The 17504-nt window shown below is 39.0% G+C and overlaps 1 protein-coding gene across 2 annotated transcripts in view; it reads right to left on the bottom strand.

Moving 5' to 3' along the window:
• Positions 1–17504, bottom strand: part of LOC125007926 (alpha-1,3-mannosyl-glycoprotein 4-beta-N-acetylglucosaminyltransferase B-like) — a 63137-nt gene that overhangs the window by 34638 nt on the left and 10995 nt on the right. Inside the window, exons 4-13 of one of the 2 annotated variants that reach the window (XM_047584868.1) lie at positions 17100–17233; positions 15613–15659; positions 14449–14562; positions 14139–14214; positions 13545–13659; positions 13296–13426; positions 12765–12872; positions 11436–11629; positions 2546–2624; positions 8–83 (exon numbers count right to left, since the gene is read on the bottom strand). In XM_047584868.1, coding sequence (XP_047440824.1) covers positions 8–83; positions 2546–2624; positions 11436–11629; positions 12765–12872; positions 13296–13426; positions 13545–13659; positions 14139–14214; positions 14449–14562; positions 15613–15659; positions 17100–17233 — 1074 coding nt within the window. Of the gene's footprint in view, positions 1–7; positions 84–2545; positions 2625–10333; positions 10645–11435; positions 11630–12764; positions 12873–13295; positions 13427–13544; positions 13660–14138; positions 14215–14448; positions 14563–15612; positions 15660–17099; positions 17234–17504 lie in introns of those variants that run through there. The other variant, XM_047584869.1, reaches the window with a different exon arrangement.

Below are 17504 nucleotides of genomic sequence, written 5' to 3'. Positions count from 1 at the left end.
TACTTACCAATAATGATAAAGTCGTTATCAGATTTTTTGTAGTGATAGGACAGGCCAGTGACTATTTTGTCTCTTGCTGACACCTAAAGAAAATAAACACATATCAGTCTATCTAACAGTGTGTATCTGCAGGAAGTAACTAATAACATATTTAAAATACTGAGGCTGAAAAGAATATTATATGTCTGTATGTATGAATGTTGTATAGAACATAAATGTCAAATCTCATGTACATTATATCTAATGGGGTAGCAGACCAGATGCTGTCTATGTGATGATGTCAGTGGTAGGCCATCAGGGCTAGTAAAGCCTGCTGGCCTAAGCTTAATCAAAATCACTGATTGTAATGTTTTCTCATTAATCCTGTTAAATATTTCTCAATAGCCTATTCTTTTCATTATATGGATTTCTTGTCTCTCAGCTGCAGTGTTGGGACTTCACAATTAAAACTGCTGGTGGCTGCATGTTGAAATACATTGGTTCCTTTAACCACTCACATTTCAAGTTTGTATTCTTAGGCCAGGGTTTTTGCTTCCACAGTGTTGAACCTACTACGGCGGAAGAAGGAGAAGCACGATGGAGTTGCAAATCTTCTTAGAAAGACATTTTCACTGTGGATTTTCCAGGAAAAGCTGAATGTTGTGAGGGAAAGCCTAGCAATCCCAGAGCTAGCTAGTCTGACCCAGCCGAGAAAAGGCAGTGTTTGGCACTTTCTGGTCAGCAACTATGAGCGCTGTTTTGTTTCTAAAGTTTTGGTGAGTAACATCAATTATATTTGCATCTTTTGTGTATATTTTTGCCATTTTATTGGGTCGAATTTAATACTTCTGCTAGATTTGACATATGTGGTGCTAGCGTCCAACTGCAGTGGGTGAGAGGAGGCTTTTTAAATAGTTCAAAACTAAGTTTTTTGCTTTAGCAATGGTATTCATCTTGCTGTATAAGATATGTGTCTAGCAATGTCAGGTTTTGTGGTTTCTGTGTTCATGGTTTCTATAGCAGTGACATGACAATCGTGTTAAGATGTGTATTACTTGAGGTCATTGAAGGCCTAGGTGAAAAAATCCCTGGCCCGCCGCTGCAGGATGTGTATCATGAATCATGATGAGTAAAGGAAGCCATCTTTGTCATCTATCTAAGTGGAAAAACATTCTCTAAACAGAGGAGATGCACTGAGATTCAATCTGCTATCAGTTGTACAGTACATTATTAACTTATGTCCCCAAGAAGTTTCAACACCATGGGACTGGAGGCCCATTGATAATGGCTTCATTAGAGCACCATTCATAGGGTAAGTAGGTAAGTACAGGTAAGTACCCGGCCATTATGGAAATTAGTGGCACCAGTTTCTGGTCAAGCAAGTTTCTGATGGGTTTTAATCACAGAGTTTTCCTATTTAAACCTCAGTTTCCCACTAGTCTCTCAGCTAATTGGACGAGTGGCAAAATGTCTTCAAGAAATTCTACAATCAATTACCTTTATTCAAAGCCCTTTTGGACATACTTTAGAGCCCTACAATTGTTAAGACTTTCTAACGGTCATCAGAGCAGTTATGTGGCTTGTAGCACCCTATAATGTAATAGTTTCCTGAAAATGTAATAAAATTTGCACTTAACTCGATTGTAAATGTAATAAAACCCAATAATGTAATAACTTCACCTATAATGTGAAAAAATATCCTGACTGATATCTGGCCAACTTGGTAGGACCAGGATGTAGTTGCATGCCTCTGAGTATGCAAGTATATGCACATATGCATATGGCTGCATGGTCCTCAAGGTCTGCAATTTAACCCAATAGTCATTCTGTTGTTTCAATACAGTGTATATAACATTGTTATATTCTCAAAATACAAAATGTAGAACCCTGGACTGAAAATGAACATATATATTACATTATCTGTCAACTATTACATTATGAGTTTTGAAAGAAAATGTAATAAATTCCCAATAATGTAATAAGGTATTATATTATCAGTAAAAATGTTACTACAATATCAGTCAGGATATTTTATTACATTATTGGAGAAGTTATTACATTATTGGGTTTTATTACAACAACAACCTGAAGAGAAAACAAAAGAGCAGAGGAACCCATGGCACAAAGCATGTCAGTGGACATGTCAGTTGCAGCTTTTGTGGTGCAACACTGAGGTGAAGTTAAGTCTAAGTTAATTAGATAATTAGCTGGCTAATGAATTAGCCTTAGGCTAGCTCCGAGGTGTTATCGAGGCGGAGTGGAAGGTGGAAGGTTAACAGGAGCTTGTCACGGTTATCAAATCAAACCGGCATTGAGGTTAAAACATGACACTTAAGTATTAGATGTTAGAGGGATGATACTGTTAAAAAAGGGGTAACTGTGTGAAGCTGTAAAATATTATATTCCATGTAAAGTAGGTAACGTAAAGTAGGTTCTGAACTTGCAGAACGTTTCTGTGTTTGCAGGTGTTGTAAGTGTATTTGCATATGTTTTCTCAAGTTGAAGTGCGTTAAGCTCTCCCGCCCACTGTATGATACACATTGGAACTATAAAATAAGTTACTCACATTGCTGGGCAGCACTTCCACCGTTGTGTTGTAGAATTTATCTCCACTGATTTCAATATTTCCATTGCAAAACCGGTACCTACAATAGGAAGCAGAGTACAGGTGTATTAAACAGTGCAGAAGATGAATGTACTTATGACATGGACACATTGAGATGTGTGAAAATACTGTTAGCTTCGGCTAACAGGGGACTTAAGTGTCTATATGCAGGAGAAACGACCACTCTTGAGAGGAATATCTCACTTTAACTCATTTTACTGGTGGACTGCATCAAGTACAGGTGAGTACAAACGCGGCCAAACGCTCTAGCTCCGGTAATGACAGACTTACATCTGCACCGCAGCAGGTGAGCGATCACAACACAAAATTGTACAATCTGGAACTACTAATAAAACTAAATAAATAAACATATCCGTTACCTACATTAATTGCTATGAACAATCATATAAAACAGTGAATAAATATATAATTGGCTGGCTATACAGGTAAAATAAGTATTTAACACATCACAATTTTTCATAGTAAACATATTTCTAAAGGTGCTATTGACAGGAAAATTTCACCAGACTGGAAACAACCCAAGTAATCCATACATAGAAAGAAACCAGAACAAATATGTTCAGAAATTAAGTTGTGTGTAATAATGTAAAATAACATAAGGAAAAAGTATTCCGGTGTGATTTTGGCCCATTCTTCCACACAAACAGTCTTGAAATCTTGAAGGTTCCGTGGGCCTCATATTTTTAGTTGTTTCCATAGATTTTTAATTGGATTCAAGTCAGGTGATTGGCTGGGCCATTCTAGCAGCTTTATTTTCTTCCTCTGAAGCCAGTTGAGAGTTTCCTTGGCTCTGTGTTTGGGATCATTGTCTTGCTGAAATGTCCACCCTCGTTTCATCTTTGTCATTGTGGTAGATGGCAGCAGATTTTCCTCAAGTATGTCTTGGTACATTTTTCCACTCATCTTCCCTTCAATTGTATGAAGTTTGCAAGTACCATATACAGAAAAACAGCCCCACACCATGACCCACTGAGCAAAGAGACGTCTAAACGACATCTTTTCCGAGTCATTTTTGCACATTTAATTCAGGTCAGACCGTTAATGGAGAATGTTACTCCAGACAACGTCTTTGTTTGATGTCTACTGAATGTCCTTTCATGACATCTACAGTACGTCCTTATAGGGGTTACTTGTAGTCCAAATGTGGTCTTCTAAACTCAAGTTTAACCTGACCTGACTGAAGCTACAGTAAAATTAACTGGTACCAGAAACAGGTTCCTATCTTCTGGGCACAAGACTAAGCAAGGTTACCAATAAATCACATAAATAAATATAAATAATAAATAAATAATAATAATTAAAAAAAAAAAAAACAGTGAACACCTGTAAGAATCATTTTTTTTCCAGACACATTCCCCTCGTCTATCCTATCATTAACAATAATAATAAAAAAGAAAAACAACACACTTAGGACAGCAGCTACAGTGTAGGTGTCATATACACATGTAAAACAATACTATTCATGAAAATAACATAGCTGAGCATAGTATCTTACAAAAACAAAATTAGCCCTGAGTGACTGTGAAGCCCCCCCATCTCCACTCCTTTGCAGTGCATGCTTTAAATGCAAGTTCCTCAGTGGCCAGATTATCAAATTGCATGATTCCATCTGCACAAGTAGAAAAACACAAGGCTCTAAACTACTACTACTCATAACATCGTATGTGTTATACATAACGTTACCAACCGCTCTATGTGTTGATTTTTCGCCGGCTTCGTTATAAACAAATTGTTGTGTTCAAAAGCTAATGTTAGCAGATGCAATGCTAATTGTAGCGACGACGGGTTTGAAGTAGGTTAACACAACAAAGCTAAAACGGCAAAGCTATAAATGCATAAATGAACACCAAATTAACTAGGCAGTCTATGGGCTGACCGAACTTACTGGCAATTTGTAGAGGTCCAAAATGGGTCTTGGACCGACTGACGCAATATAGAAATGATCTGGACGTCCATCAGACGTCTAATATTTAGTGTAGATGTTCCCACCTCCAAACTTCACTGTTGGTATGGTGTTTTTGGGGTGATGTACAGTGCATTTTGTCCTCCAAACATGGTGTGTGTTATGGCATCCAAACAGTTCAATTTTGCTCTCATCTGACCAGACTATGTTCTCCCAGTATTTTACAGGCTTGTCCAAATGTTGTGCTGCAAACTTTAAACAAGCTTCAACATGCTTTTTCTTTAGACATGGAGTCTTGTGTGGTGAGCGTCCATACAGGCCATGGCCGTTGAGTGCGTTGCTTATTGTTTTCTTTGAAACAATTGTACCTGCTAATTCCAGGTCTTTATGAAGCTTTCCGCAAGTGGTCCTTGGCTCTTGGATAGCTCTTCTGATAATTCTTTTCACTCCTCTGTCAGAAATCTTGCGAGGAGCACCTGGTCATGGCTGGTTTATGGTCAAATGATGTTCTTTCCTCTTCCAGTTTATGGCCCCAACAGTGCTCAATGCTCAAATCCTTCTGTAACCAGTGCCATAACCAGTGTCAGAATGTTTTGCAAAAATCAGGTTGTGAAGGTCCTGAGAGAATTCTTTGCTTTTACCCATGACACGCCTTTTTATCGTCTATCAGTTTGGATTGAACCCATTGATATTCATTTGAAATTATAAGGGGCAGGAAGACTTTCTGATCACTGATAGATGTCAGTTGGTGTCTTGGCTTTCCATGTCTTTTTCCACCTCCCTTTCTGCATGTGTTCAATACTTTTTCCCTCTTTTATTTTACATTATTACACGTAACTTAATTTCTGAACTTATTTGTTGTTCTTTTTTCTATGTATGAATTACTTATGAAAGTTATGAAAAAGTGTGATGAGTTCAATACTTATTTTACCCGTTGTATAGCATAAACATCTTTTAAATATAATTTATGTCACACTAGACTCGGCACAAAGACTTCAACCATTTACCCCGCTCCTCAGCCAATACCATTTGCCTGCAAACAATAAAAGGCAAACGCCGAAAGGAAAACCATAACATTACTGTCAATGTTCTGTCTGTGTTTTCGGTTGCTACTATATTACATCAATCACTGGAATAGAATAGCAAAAAATATAAGAAACTGTATATCATAGATAATGGCTGTGATATACAGCATATACAAGCATCAAGATAATGGCTTCATCCTCATGGTCATGAACATATTTCTTTCTTTCTCTTTTTATTTTAAACATGAACAAATACACATACAAAATAAAGACAGACATAAAAGTAAACATAAAAAAACAGCTAACCAGCCAAATAAGTTTGTCTGGGACGAGCTATGCACCAAAGTTTTGCACAGAAGAAGGTGGAAGAATAATACGCGTGGAGAGTAATATAGGAGCCAACAACATAAACAAATTAAACCAAATAATAATACTATAATAAAACAAATAGTCATAAAGAGAAGAATAAAGAAAGAAATGTTTTTGCTTTTTTGCTCTTTATATAGCGCTTTTCTACCTATTGGTACTCAAAGCACTTTTACAGTAACAAACACATCTACCCATTCGCTCGCACAAGCACACATACATTCACACACCAGTGCCAGTTGTACTGTGAGCAGGAGACTTTGGCATGTGGCACATTAAGGGGGTTTAACTGCTAACCCTACGGTTCAGGGACAACCTGCTGTACCTACTGAGCCTACTGAGCCACAGCTGCCCCACAGCTGCCCCCTTGTACCTTTTAATAATCATGTTTTTATGCTTTTTCTTAAACTGTTTGCACGTTGTTTCAGTTCGGAACTCAGACTGTTCCAAAGTTGTACACCATGAACAGATACACAAAAGCTTTTCCTTGCCTCCCTTCCTCTGTCCATCCTTCCACATCTTTTCAGTCATTTATTCTCCCACTCTATTCAGTATTCAGGTGTAGCACTGTAGCACTGTTCCCTGCCACACAAGGTCACTCTATTCAATGAAGGTCAACAAACTAGCTCTCAGGGAGGGCCAGTGATGGTCACACACATGTACTGAAACAATAAAATATTCAGCTGTAAGAATATAACTGCATCAATCTCATATACTGTTGACACCCCCTGGTGTTTAACCATGTAGACAAATACAGACAAAAAAAAGGAAATGAAAAAAAAAACACATAAACCTCTTAATAAAAAATATGAGTCAGTGTTCAATACCAGCGACGAAATAACTGTCCACACTGTCAGCCTGTGTTACGGACGGTAACATCAATTTGACTCAAGACCTGTAACACATCAAAGAAAAAGATATTGGCACCAGCAGGTGTGCCACCAATAGATCAATTTTTATTTAACTCAAAGATAACAAATAATTCAAGAAACACTCTCTTTGGGACCCGATCAAGGTTGTCTCTGGACTGAGGCACCAAGATTGTGATGCCAGGCGGAAGCTTCTCTCCAGGCCTACACAGACACACACATATGGGCACATATAGACGGATATACATTTTGATTGATTGATTGATTGATTACTTGTCTAAAAGACATAAACCCATAGATTAAAATGTCAATTAGGATTTGGCAAAGAATAATCAATGAAAACAAGACCAAAGAACCATACTGGATCTTAAGATGGATAGGATATGACTCAGATTTCTTACCAAACAAGATGGATGTAAGGTTCAAACAGTGGGCCGACAAAGGGTAAATAAAACACAGTGACCTCTATGAGGGGGGCACACTGCAACAATTCCAGGATCTTAAAACTTGATTTGGTTTAACCAACCAAGACACTATATACTGTATTGTCCAATAAAAAAAGAGAAAGAAAAACAAACAAACAAACAAACAAAAAATAACAAATAGTCATGCAGCTTATGAGCCGGGTAGTTCTTTTCTGAAGGAGTCAAACTTCGACTGACAAAAGCCAAGGGTCTCAATCTTTCTCCCTGATCTTGGTACAACACTACTCCTGGCACCACTCAGCTAGCGTCGACATGCAATACATACATTCGGTCTTCTTTGGATCAGTAGATACCCCCTCTTGAGATATGATGTGTCCCACATAGGTTACTGATTGAGCACCTTTAGCAACCTAGTCTCATGCTCCTCGAGCGTGGCTCCAACTACAGTGAGATCATCGAGATAAACCAAGACTTCAAGCAAGTTCATGTCTCCGACAGTTTGTTCCATTATCCACTGAAACGTAGCTGGAGCCCCTGTCACTCCTTGTGGCATTCTTTCATATTGGAAGAATCCAGCCAGGCAGATGAAAGCAGTCTTCTCATTGTCAGAGTCTGTCATAGGCACTTGATAGTATCCACTGCGAATGTCAAACACACTAAAACATTTACTTCCATTGAGACAGGTCAAAGCATCTCGATTCTTGGCACCGTTTATTGGTCCGGGATAGTGCAGTGATTTAGAGTCCTGAAATCCACACAACATCAACTGAAAACAGATGGGCTGGTTTGAGCGAACCACACAGTTCCCCTCACGTTGCTGTCAGTGTCTTGTGAGATCTCATTGAAAGCTTTCTGGAAGACTGGATGAATGATCATAGTTCTTACAAAGTTTTCCCCTCCCTTTTCTCTACAGTGACTAAGCAGTCATCTCAGAGTGTGTTTGTGCCAACAAGCATGGAAACTTCACCTCTCTAAACTGGGTCGGGACATACCAACACATGTGCATCAATGGTCTTGCTCACTCCTACGTCAGCTTCCAAAAACTCCAGCCTAAGTGACAAATAGCCATTGTAAGGGTACTTAGCAGGGCTAAGACCCCATATCTGCAAAGTGCTGATAGGTGTCAATGGCAGGTGTGTCAAATATTAGTCGTAGAAGAATCTGTACAGCAAAGTTACTTGAGAACCAGAATCCAGTATGGCTTTAGAGTAGATGCCTTCAATCTGTATGGGCACGGCAGAGCTAGGGACCACTAAGCCTTTGGGTATAGGTCATTCACTTCTCTTTTCAAGTTGCTGCACTTGGTGGAACGTGTTGCAACCACCGGGATGCTAGGACGTTCCTCTACTGGACCCCACGCTGGTTTTCCGATTTCCTTGTCAGTTTAATTAGGCATTTATTGACTTTAAGTTGGTTTTCTTCACCTTCACATTCTCTCTTAAAATGTCCATCCAGGTTTACCCTCTTTATATCCAGACCTTTGTGGGGTAGTATTATTTTATTTTATTTTATTTATTTATTTATTTTTTGTACTTTGCCTTGGCAGGGATTTCAAGTTGTGGACTCTGGGTGTCCAAAATGATGCAACTGTAGCAGCTTTAAGACTAACCATTTAAGCTCTCATGACACTGATTTCTTTTCTCAGCTCTTCTACTTCAGGATCAACTTCTGTTTCAGGTGCAGGCTTGAAAACAGGAGTTACAGACTGTGACACTACTGGGTTCTTGACATCGTCTCTGCTTTGGAGCATATCTTCTTCCTCCCTCACCTCTTTTAACAACTCACTGAAACAAAGGTTCTCGCAGCTTGTGTGTCATACGGAGGCGGAGAGCATTCATGTCTTGTTGCAGTGCTCCTCTCACAACCTGCTCCATTCGTAATCGATTCATGTCAGACAGTGCCACACCTCCTTTCCTGAAAATACAGTGCAGCAGTTTATCCAACCTGCACAGGTAAGTAGACAGCTTTTCACCTGCATTTTGATATGTGTGCCTAAATTTCACCAGGAGATCAGATGTACTCTCGGTTGTTCCAAAAGTTCTTTCCAAAGTTTGCATGTAGACATATGAAGTTGCAGCGGGCTTCTGCGTTCTCAGGAATCTCACAATGTCAGCAGCTGGACCATTCAAGCTTTCCACAATCCTCTGTTTCTTTGTATTGTCAGTGCACTGCAAATATGCGATCTGCTCTGCCCAGGCATCTACTCTTCCTCCCCGCTGGGCATGGGTTTCACACCAGAGAACATGCGGAGCTTACAATAACTATGGGAAGCAGCAGATGTGGTGTTATATTTATCCACTAGGGAGCTGATAGCGTGTATCAGTGCAGTGTTCACGTCGAAGGGTTGAGTAAGCCACTAACATCAGTGAGAGTTTTACCTTCAGTCTTCAGAAATTACATTAGTTTAGCCTGAAACTCTTCACTGTCTGCAGGAGTAGTGTCGCATGGCAATGACATTACGTGTCTTGCCCATTTTCCAGCTGATGAATGCTAGCAACATAAAATAAACTCTGCGCTTAAGTTATTATACTCCTCGCTCATAAATGAGGCTCAAATATAACTTCATAGGCTCCACCTCCGCTGGCTGCACGGGTGATGTCTATTCTCGATGACCATGCAACTAGCCTAAAAAATTAATTATACATTTTAACATCCCTCAATGAGAGAATAAAATAAAATAATAAATACTACTGATATTTATAAGAGTATTACAGTAACAAAAATATAACAATCTAAACAACACAATGGGAGATGGATGGATGGATGGATGGATGGATGGATGGATGGATACTTTATTCTTCCCAAAATGGGAAATTTAAGAGTTGCAGCAGCAATGTACAGGCACTCACACCATACATACTATATATATAACAGGAAAAAAGAAACGGAAAAGAGGGAAAGGAAATAATGTCCAGAGTGTTATCTGTCACATAAAGGAGGGAGAAGAAACAATGTCCTGAGTCATCTGTCACATACGGATGAGGAGTTGAACAGGCATATGGATTGAGGCATGAAAGATTTCCTGTAGCGTTCTTTGAGACAACAGAGTTGTCTGAGTCTCTTGGAGAACGAGCTCCGTTGTCTGTCTATCATCTGGTGGAAAGGGTGGTCAGGGTTACCCATGACTGATAACAGTTTGTTAAGTGTCCTCCTCTCCACCACCACTTCAAAAGTTTCCTGTGTGCAGCCAATGACAGAGCCAGCCTTCCTGATCAGTTTATTCAGTCTGTTGGCGTCACTGGCTGCAATGCTGTTCCCCCACTACACACTTCCCCACTACCCCAGCTTCCTCAGGAAATAGAATCTGTTGCAGGCCTTCTTGTACACAGCTGTACTGTTGGTCCTCCAGTTCAGTCTGTTGTCGATGGTCACTCCGAGGTATTTGTACTCCTCCACTACCTCCACATCGCTGCCAAGGATGTTGAGGGGCTGATGAGCTGTTCCCTTCCTCCTTAAATGGTAAATGGTCTTGCTCTTATATAGCGCTTTTCTACCTACTCAAAGGTACTCAAAGCGCTTTTTACAGTCAGAGACACATCCACCCATTCGCTCACCCACCACACAAATCTGTCCACCAGTCCTTTATACTCCTCCCATCCACCGCTTATACACCAGTCAGTCAGTAACAGTAATCAGTTGAGCAAAATAAGTAAACAAAAGCAACAATGTAATAATAAATATTCAAATTTCTCAGAGAGGGAAATGTTGGCTCATTCATTTTCCACCGCAGAAGTGAGTCTGCATCCTATGTAATTGTCTTCTCCTCCGAGTACTGATGCATTTCAATAACGGCATCAGTATCAGCTGTGCGATTCTGCTGTGATGCTAGGATTCGAGTGTCAAACTCTGTCTTTATCTACCTTTTACTACAGGTGGGGATGGAGAGGCTCCTGACTATTACAGACATGGAGAGATGCTGCACTTGCATAAACTCGGGGATGAGTATTTGCGGGACTTATAGAAGAAAAACAAAAGTATCAATCTCGACACACTAGTATCGATCCAATCCAATACTGGTCTTGGTATCGATACTCAATATTTAGTTTGATACACCCAGGCCTACTTTTATTATTGTATGTTAAATCCATGTCAACACTCTCTGTCTAGAAATGTTACTACTGAAGACAAACAACAAAGTCATATGACACACCCTTCTTGACCTTTAATAGAAAATAAAGTTGACGATAACTTACTTATTTACCTTGATTAAAACCTTTTGGGTTGATAAAGAAAACAACTGACCTGGATATGTGAATGGGTCGAGGGAAGTTAAATATGATGAAGTCACCCTGAACTGGTGTTAATGCCCAGAAGAAGTCCTCTCCTTTGTAAGCTCTTTCCAGACTGTGTTGCTGGTAATGTTTCAGGTTGCTGCTCAGTTCTGCAGCTGGGTTATTGTGAGCCTGATAGAGTTTCGGCTTCCCAAAGTCCTTATCCTGGAAAGCAGAGTAGACAAAGACCAATATAACATGTAAAGTACATCATACAAAATATTTGCACATCAAAAACTATTATTCTCAGCTTTTTAGATGGCTTTGGTCAGAATGAAACATATGCCTTTAGTGTAGATATTTGTACTTAACTATGTGTTCTATCTGAACACAGGATGTTGCAGTGTGTTTTTCAGAAACAAAACCCTTCTCTATCTTGAACTGGACACAACCACATTTGCACAGTTTTCATTGTGTGGCAGCGCCTTGGCTTTCAATGCATGAGGTCAATAAAACTCTGAACTTAGAACTCTCCTTTTTTCTTGAACTCGAACTTGATTTAAAAAGGCTGAAATCAGTAGTGGTGCGAATGTCAGGGGGCAGTTTGCGAAAGCAAAGGAAAGATCACCCTACTGTTTAAGTCTTGATCTAGGGACCTCTAACAGAAGCTGACCCAAAGAGCGCAGGGTTTTGCCACAATTGCGAAAATTTAAAATCTCTGACAGGTAAGAGGGGGCCAGGCCATTAATAGCATTAAAAACAAACAACGAAAGTTTAAAATCAATTCTAAAGTGGACTGGAAGCCAGTGGAGTCGGGACAGCACGGATAATGTGTTTGCATCTGGATGTGCCAGTTAAAAATTGTTCAGCAGCATTTTGCACAGATTAAAGACAAGAGATTGAAGACTGGCTGAGGCCAGCATAAAGGGCATTGCAGTAGTCCAGTCTGGAACTAATAAAAGCATGGATTGCCTTCTCTATGATTCCATTCCCCACCCCTCCACATCTGAAACATAACTGGTTCTGCTAGTCTTACTAGCATCTAATAATGTCTCGTCATGCTATGTTAGCACAGGTTATTATATATATACATACATATATATATATATATATATATATATATATATATATATATAAAACATGTGTGCCAAAGCCCTGACACACAGTCATAAAACAGACAGTAGCTGTTAAAATATTGTAGTGGGCCCAGATGATGTCGGGTTTTATTTGCATACACGGCACAAATCCCCCGTGTCTTATGCTAACCTGGGCACCCCTCTAACTCCATCCCTGACAGTCTGTGGATGTAATTAATTCTTTCATCACTGCACAAGTTTTCAGTAAATAGATGCATACTCACCTTCAGATGCTGTAGTTTACCAGGCAAAGACGAGTGGAGGCCAACATGTTGAAAGAGGGAGGGCTTGTACCTCTGCTTGAGCAATGCTTTCTGTTCGTTACAGTGTTTCTGGGTAACATAGGATCAGATGTATGTGACAACACAGCATGATGTAACGTTTATGATGTGGTTGTTACTCCGTGAACCTACTTATTCTTTATCTATTGTGTAGAAATATTTATCACTGAACTACTGCAAGTACATTGCAAAGAAATTGTTAGATAGATAGATCAGTTCTTTATTTATCAAGTGGGAAATTCAGTAATACGGTATTTCCAGGGCCAACTTGTAATTGAGGAATTCTTTATTTCTTAATCATTATTTTATTATTTAGAAATATTTAACTATCAAATTTTATATTAATAACTCCCCTAGATTGAAAATACTGAATACTTTTTTAAAATTCATTTATTTTTGAAGTGCACACAAGGTAAGAATACTGTCTGGAGAAACTGTGCATTTTAAGTGCTTTCTTAAAGATGTTTTACTTACTGTGTCTTTCTCAGGGTTGCAAACCTTAACCCACAAAATGTGGTCCAACAACCAATCAATAGGTTTGTCTCTGTGGAACATCAGGAAGAATTCAGCAATCATTGGGACGTCACTAGTACGAAACATCTTGCCTAGAAATTTCACATAAATACACGTGCATGTATTACTACCAGAAAACTGTTGACCAAAAAAATAAAAAAAAAATATGTGGATGTATGGCTTAAACATATGCTATGCACACAAACACACCTATAAATCCAAGCTGGGAGAACTCCAGATAAAGCCATGGCTTTGAAGTTTCCTGGGTGGCAAAGGTCTTCATGTCATTGTAGTAGTTTGCCTTGGCAACAACATCGTCTTCTAACTGTGAATCCAAACAAAAAATATTATCAATCACTTATTATCAGTTCAGCTGGAGGTCTTCTGTTGGAAACATTTAATTTGCCCTCTGATGCATAACACTGTACTTTTGTATTGCATTAATTTCGGGCTGGCTGGAGATTATCCCAGTCGTCATTGTATGAGAGGCGGGGTACAACCTGAACAGGTTGCCAATGTATCGGGCTAACACAGAGAGACAGATAACCATTCACACTCACATTTCCAGCCAAATTAGAATTTGAACTTGTTTGTTCAGAACAGAAATATAATAAAGGCTGAAAAGGTGAAACAATATTTTTATCAGTAAACTCCTTGACTTAATTATTTAAAACCTGGAGCTTTACAAGTTCTCTTGTATTGTGATTTCAGTTTGGATTTGCACATAAAATGTCTAAAGATCAAGGTTTGGAGATTTTCATGAAGATTTCCCTCTAGATTTGTTAAGTCTAAGGTGATTCCTACCTGAACATAATAGGTTCCTTTGTCCTGAGCATAAAGCATGAGGAAGCTAAAGTCCAGATTCTGCTTTGTTCGCCATCTAAAAAGAGGAGTAAATAGAGAAGTCCACACACATAACACAAATACTCATTTGGTAAGTGTTTAACAAACAGAGAATGTGAAAACAGATTCCAATTTATCTCTTAATGTTCATTCTTTAAAGGATAATTTATTTAAATTCACTATAACCTTGTTTTCTGTCTCTTCTGCAATAAATGATATTAACTTTCCTATGTTTCATTGTTTATACACAATGTGAGAAATGTATGTTTACTTGACTCTGTCCTTTGAGTCACCAAAGGTCTCTTTGAGGTTTGTGAAGTCAGGATAGTAATACAGTGAAGGGGAGACCACCTCCAGCAGTCCAGACTGCACCTCCTTGGGAAATCTGCAGAGATAGTGTTGGTAAATTACAGAAGTGCAGACTTCACAATCATAACACAACAAGTTAAAATCTAATCTTCTTCTATTTATATCCTCAGTTGATTCTAAATTCTAAAATGCAATATGTACATAACTAATTACAAGCCAGATGCTACCATTTTTGGCCTTCATACCACATCCTTGTTAACTTTTGTTTTAACTACTTTGTTTTTGAGGATTTCTGTCAGTAATTTATAACAACATATAGACTACTATACAGGCCAGTCAAATCTGAATACATTTTCATCAAACCTCTGTTTATATCCTTTAGTAATTCAACAACTGTAATCTCTGGGGCTTTAACAGTAGTCTGAGATTAAGTACTAGTACTTCTCTTCTAATTAACTAGAAACTTGGCAGTTTCTTGACAAATTCCCTGTGAGAGGACATTCAGACTCCCCAGTTGTTACATAACAAGAGGAATAAAGGAATAAAGATCACTTGTATGTAAAACTTCTTTTGTGATGCTAGTCACACCTTGTTTGAACAAAAAAATGCTTTGCTAATTCTAATTTAGACAAATAAGTACATTGATAGCAATTTCTTAAATTCCTTTGAGACAGTACATGTTAATCTAAATATACTTTTGTGAAGAGCAATATCATGTAGGCTTTACATTACCGCAGCTGTATAGGTTAAAACCTCTTTAAGAGATATGAAGGCTCCATGAGACACCTCAAATAGTGACCAAGCCACATTTTTTTTATTTTTTATTTTTTTTTGTTCATTGTAATACAGTTTGCTGATTAGGATATCTTAACTTTTGGAACACTCCTGTAGGAAGATAACATAAAACTTTGGAATAAAAATTTTGAGTCCCGTGGAAGTGTTTTTCACTTCAAGTAAATGTACGCGAGTGAAGTCAAAGAAACCATAGAACATCAGCCTAAATACTATAAACAGGATGATGACAAGATGGAAGAGGTTCTCTGCTGCCACACGAAACAGAAAACATCAAAGCAGCAACAGTAAAATAGTAAATCTTGCCCGTGGGAGGCAATGTAGAGTCACTTACTTCTGTCTGATGGTCTCTGCTATGCTACCCACATATTCTGAATCCGTCTGAAATGACATGACAAGAAAAAGGAGAAAGTCAGTGATATAGGGGGATTTCAGACAGGGGTGGTTAAGGGGAGCTCTTACATGCTTTTGCAAAAATGGATAGAGTATTGAGGTCTTATGAGGCTTCATTGTGTAAATCCTTCAAAGGTCAGACCTTGTACAACCAGTTGTATAGCTTTAGAGTTGGTGTAGCCTCCTACCATGCTTGTAAACACACACACACACACACACACACACACACACACACACACACACAACACACACACACACACACACACACACACACACACACACACACACACACACACACACACACACACACACACACACACACATATAGCTTAGGTGTATAACAAGTTATACCGCAAGTTATATATATATAACTTGTGGTGTACCACAAAAACTAGTTGTGGTTTCTTGTCTGAAATGTTGTAAGAAGGAAGCAAACCAAGAATTCTGTATTGCTACACATGACAGTACCCCCGCAGACATGCACAGTTGAGGTTCACACCTTAATTGTATATAACGAGCGTTCAAAGTTAAACTGAAAGAAGGGAAAGGCAACAGTCTTATTATCCAACACTTGCCAAGAAACTTCCCAAAACGCCAAACTATTCATTTGGAACATGATTTTCTGAGTAGTGAATCTTCAGCATTTATCCTTTAAATACACATGTCAAAACTGAATCATACGTTTGCCTTATGGTGTGCAAGAAGAACCACTTTGTGCGGCTGAGGGGTTCCTTGTCAGATACCATTGTCAGTAATGTAGAGGCGCCACAGAGGACTGTCCTATCTCATTTCTTTTCACTCTTTACACCTCTGATTTCTGATACAGTTCTGAGTCCTTCCACCTGCAGAAGTTCTCTGATGACTCTGCAGTGGTAGGGTGTATCAGAGATGGACAGAAGGTGGAGTAAGACTGATTTCAGACTTTGTGGAGTGGTCACAGGCAAACAACCTAATCCTGAAAGTGGACAATACCAAAGACCTGGTCATTGAGCCCATCACCATACAGGGCCTGGAGGTGGAAGTAGTGGACTGCAACAAGCAGCCTGGGAGCCCACATAAATAACAAGCTGGACTGGAGGGACAACAGCAATGTTGTGTACAAGAAGGGCCTGAGTAGATTCTACTCTCTCAGGAAGCAGTGTATTACTAGAGTATTTCCACCAGTGTGTTGTAGCAAGTAGGACTACACTGGATAAACTACTTTCCATTATGGACAATCCATCCCATCCACTACACCAAACATTAGAGGGACAGAGCAGCTCATTCTCCAGCAGACTGATTCAACTCCACTCCCATAGTGAATGCTACTCTATCCAGCTGTATAACAGATCATCTTTTTGTAACAGTGCTACTATGACCAAATCATTTCTCATGTGACTCATTAAAATCTGTCTAAGTGTAAGTAATATGTGTAGACATGTGTGCAACCTCTGCAACAAAAACAATGATGAGGAGATCTTGGTGCTGTGAGGGAGTCAGGCTGTAGAGCAAGGAGCTGAGTGTGTTGACCAGGTAGCTCTGCTTTTCACGCTTCACTGTAGGAATGCCCAGTACTATGGATACTGAAGGAGGACACACCCAGAAACAGATGACAAGAGAATAAACAGTGAATATCTTTAAATACAAGAACAAGAATAGTGTTCTCTATGGGCATAATGTAGATATAACTATATATAAGACAAACTTTACAGAGTTCAATTAAAATGCCAAAACAAGTTAAAATAGGAAAACTCAACTTGTTGTTTAAACAAGATCTTGATATCTTAGTTTCAGATCACAAAACAATCAAGATATGTGTTTTTACAGGTCTATTATATGTATATGTATGTGAGC

This window comes from Mugil cephalus, chromosome 5, assembly GCF_022458985.1.
Source record: "Mugil cephalus isolate CIBA_MC_2020 chromosome 5, CIBA_Mcephalus_1.1, whole genome shotgun sequence".
In the NCBI taxonomy this organism is placed as follows: domain Eukaryota; kingdom Metazoa; phylum Chordata; class Actinopteri; order Mugiliformes; family Mugilidae; genus Mugil; species Mugil cephalus.
Note: the sequence above shows the minus strand (reverse complement) of the source record. Positions and strands in the feature narration are given on the sequence as shown.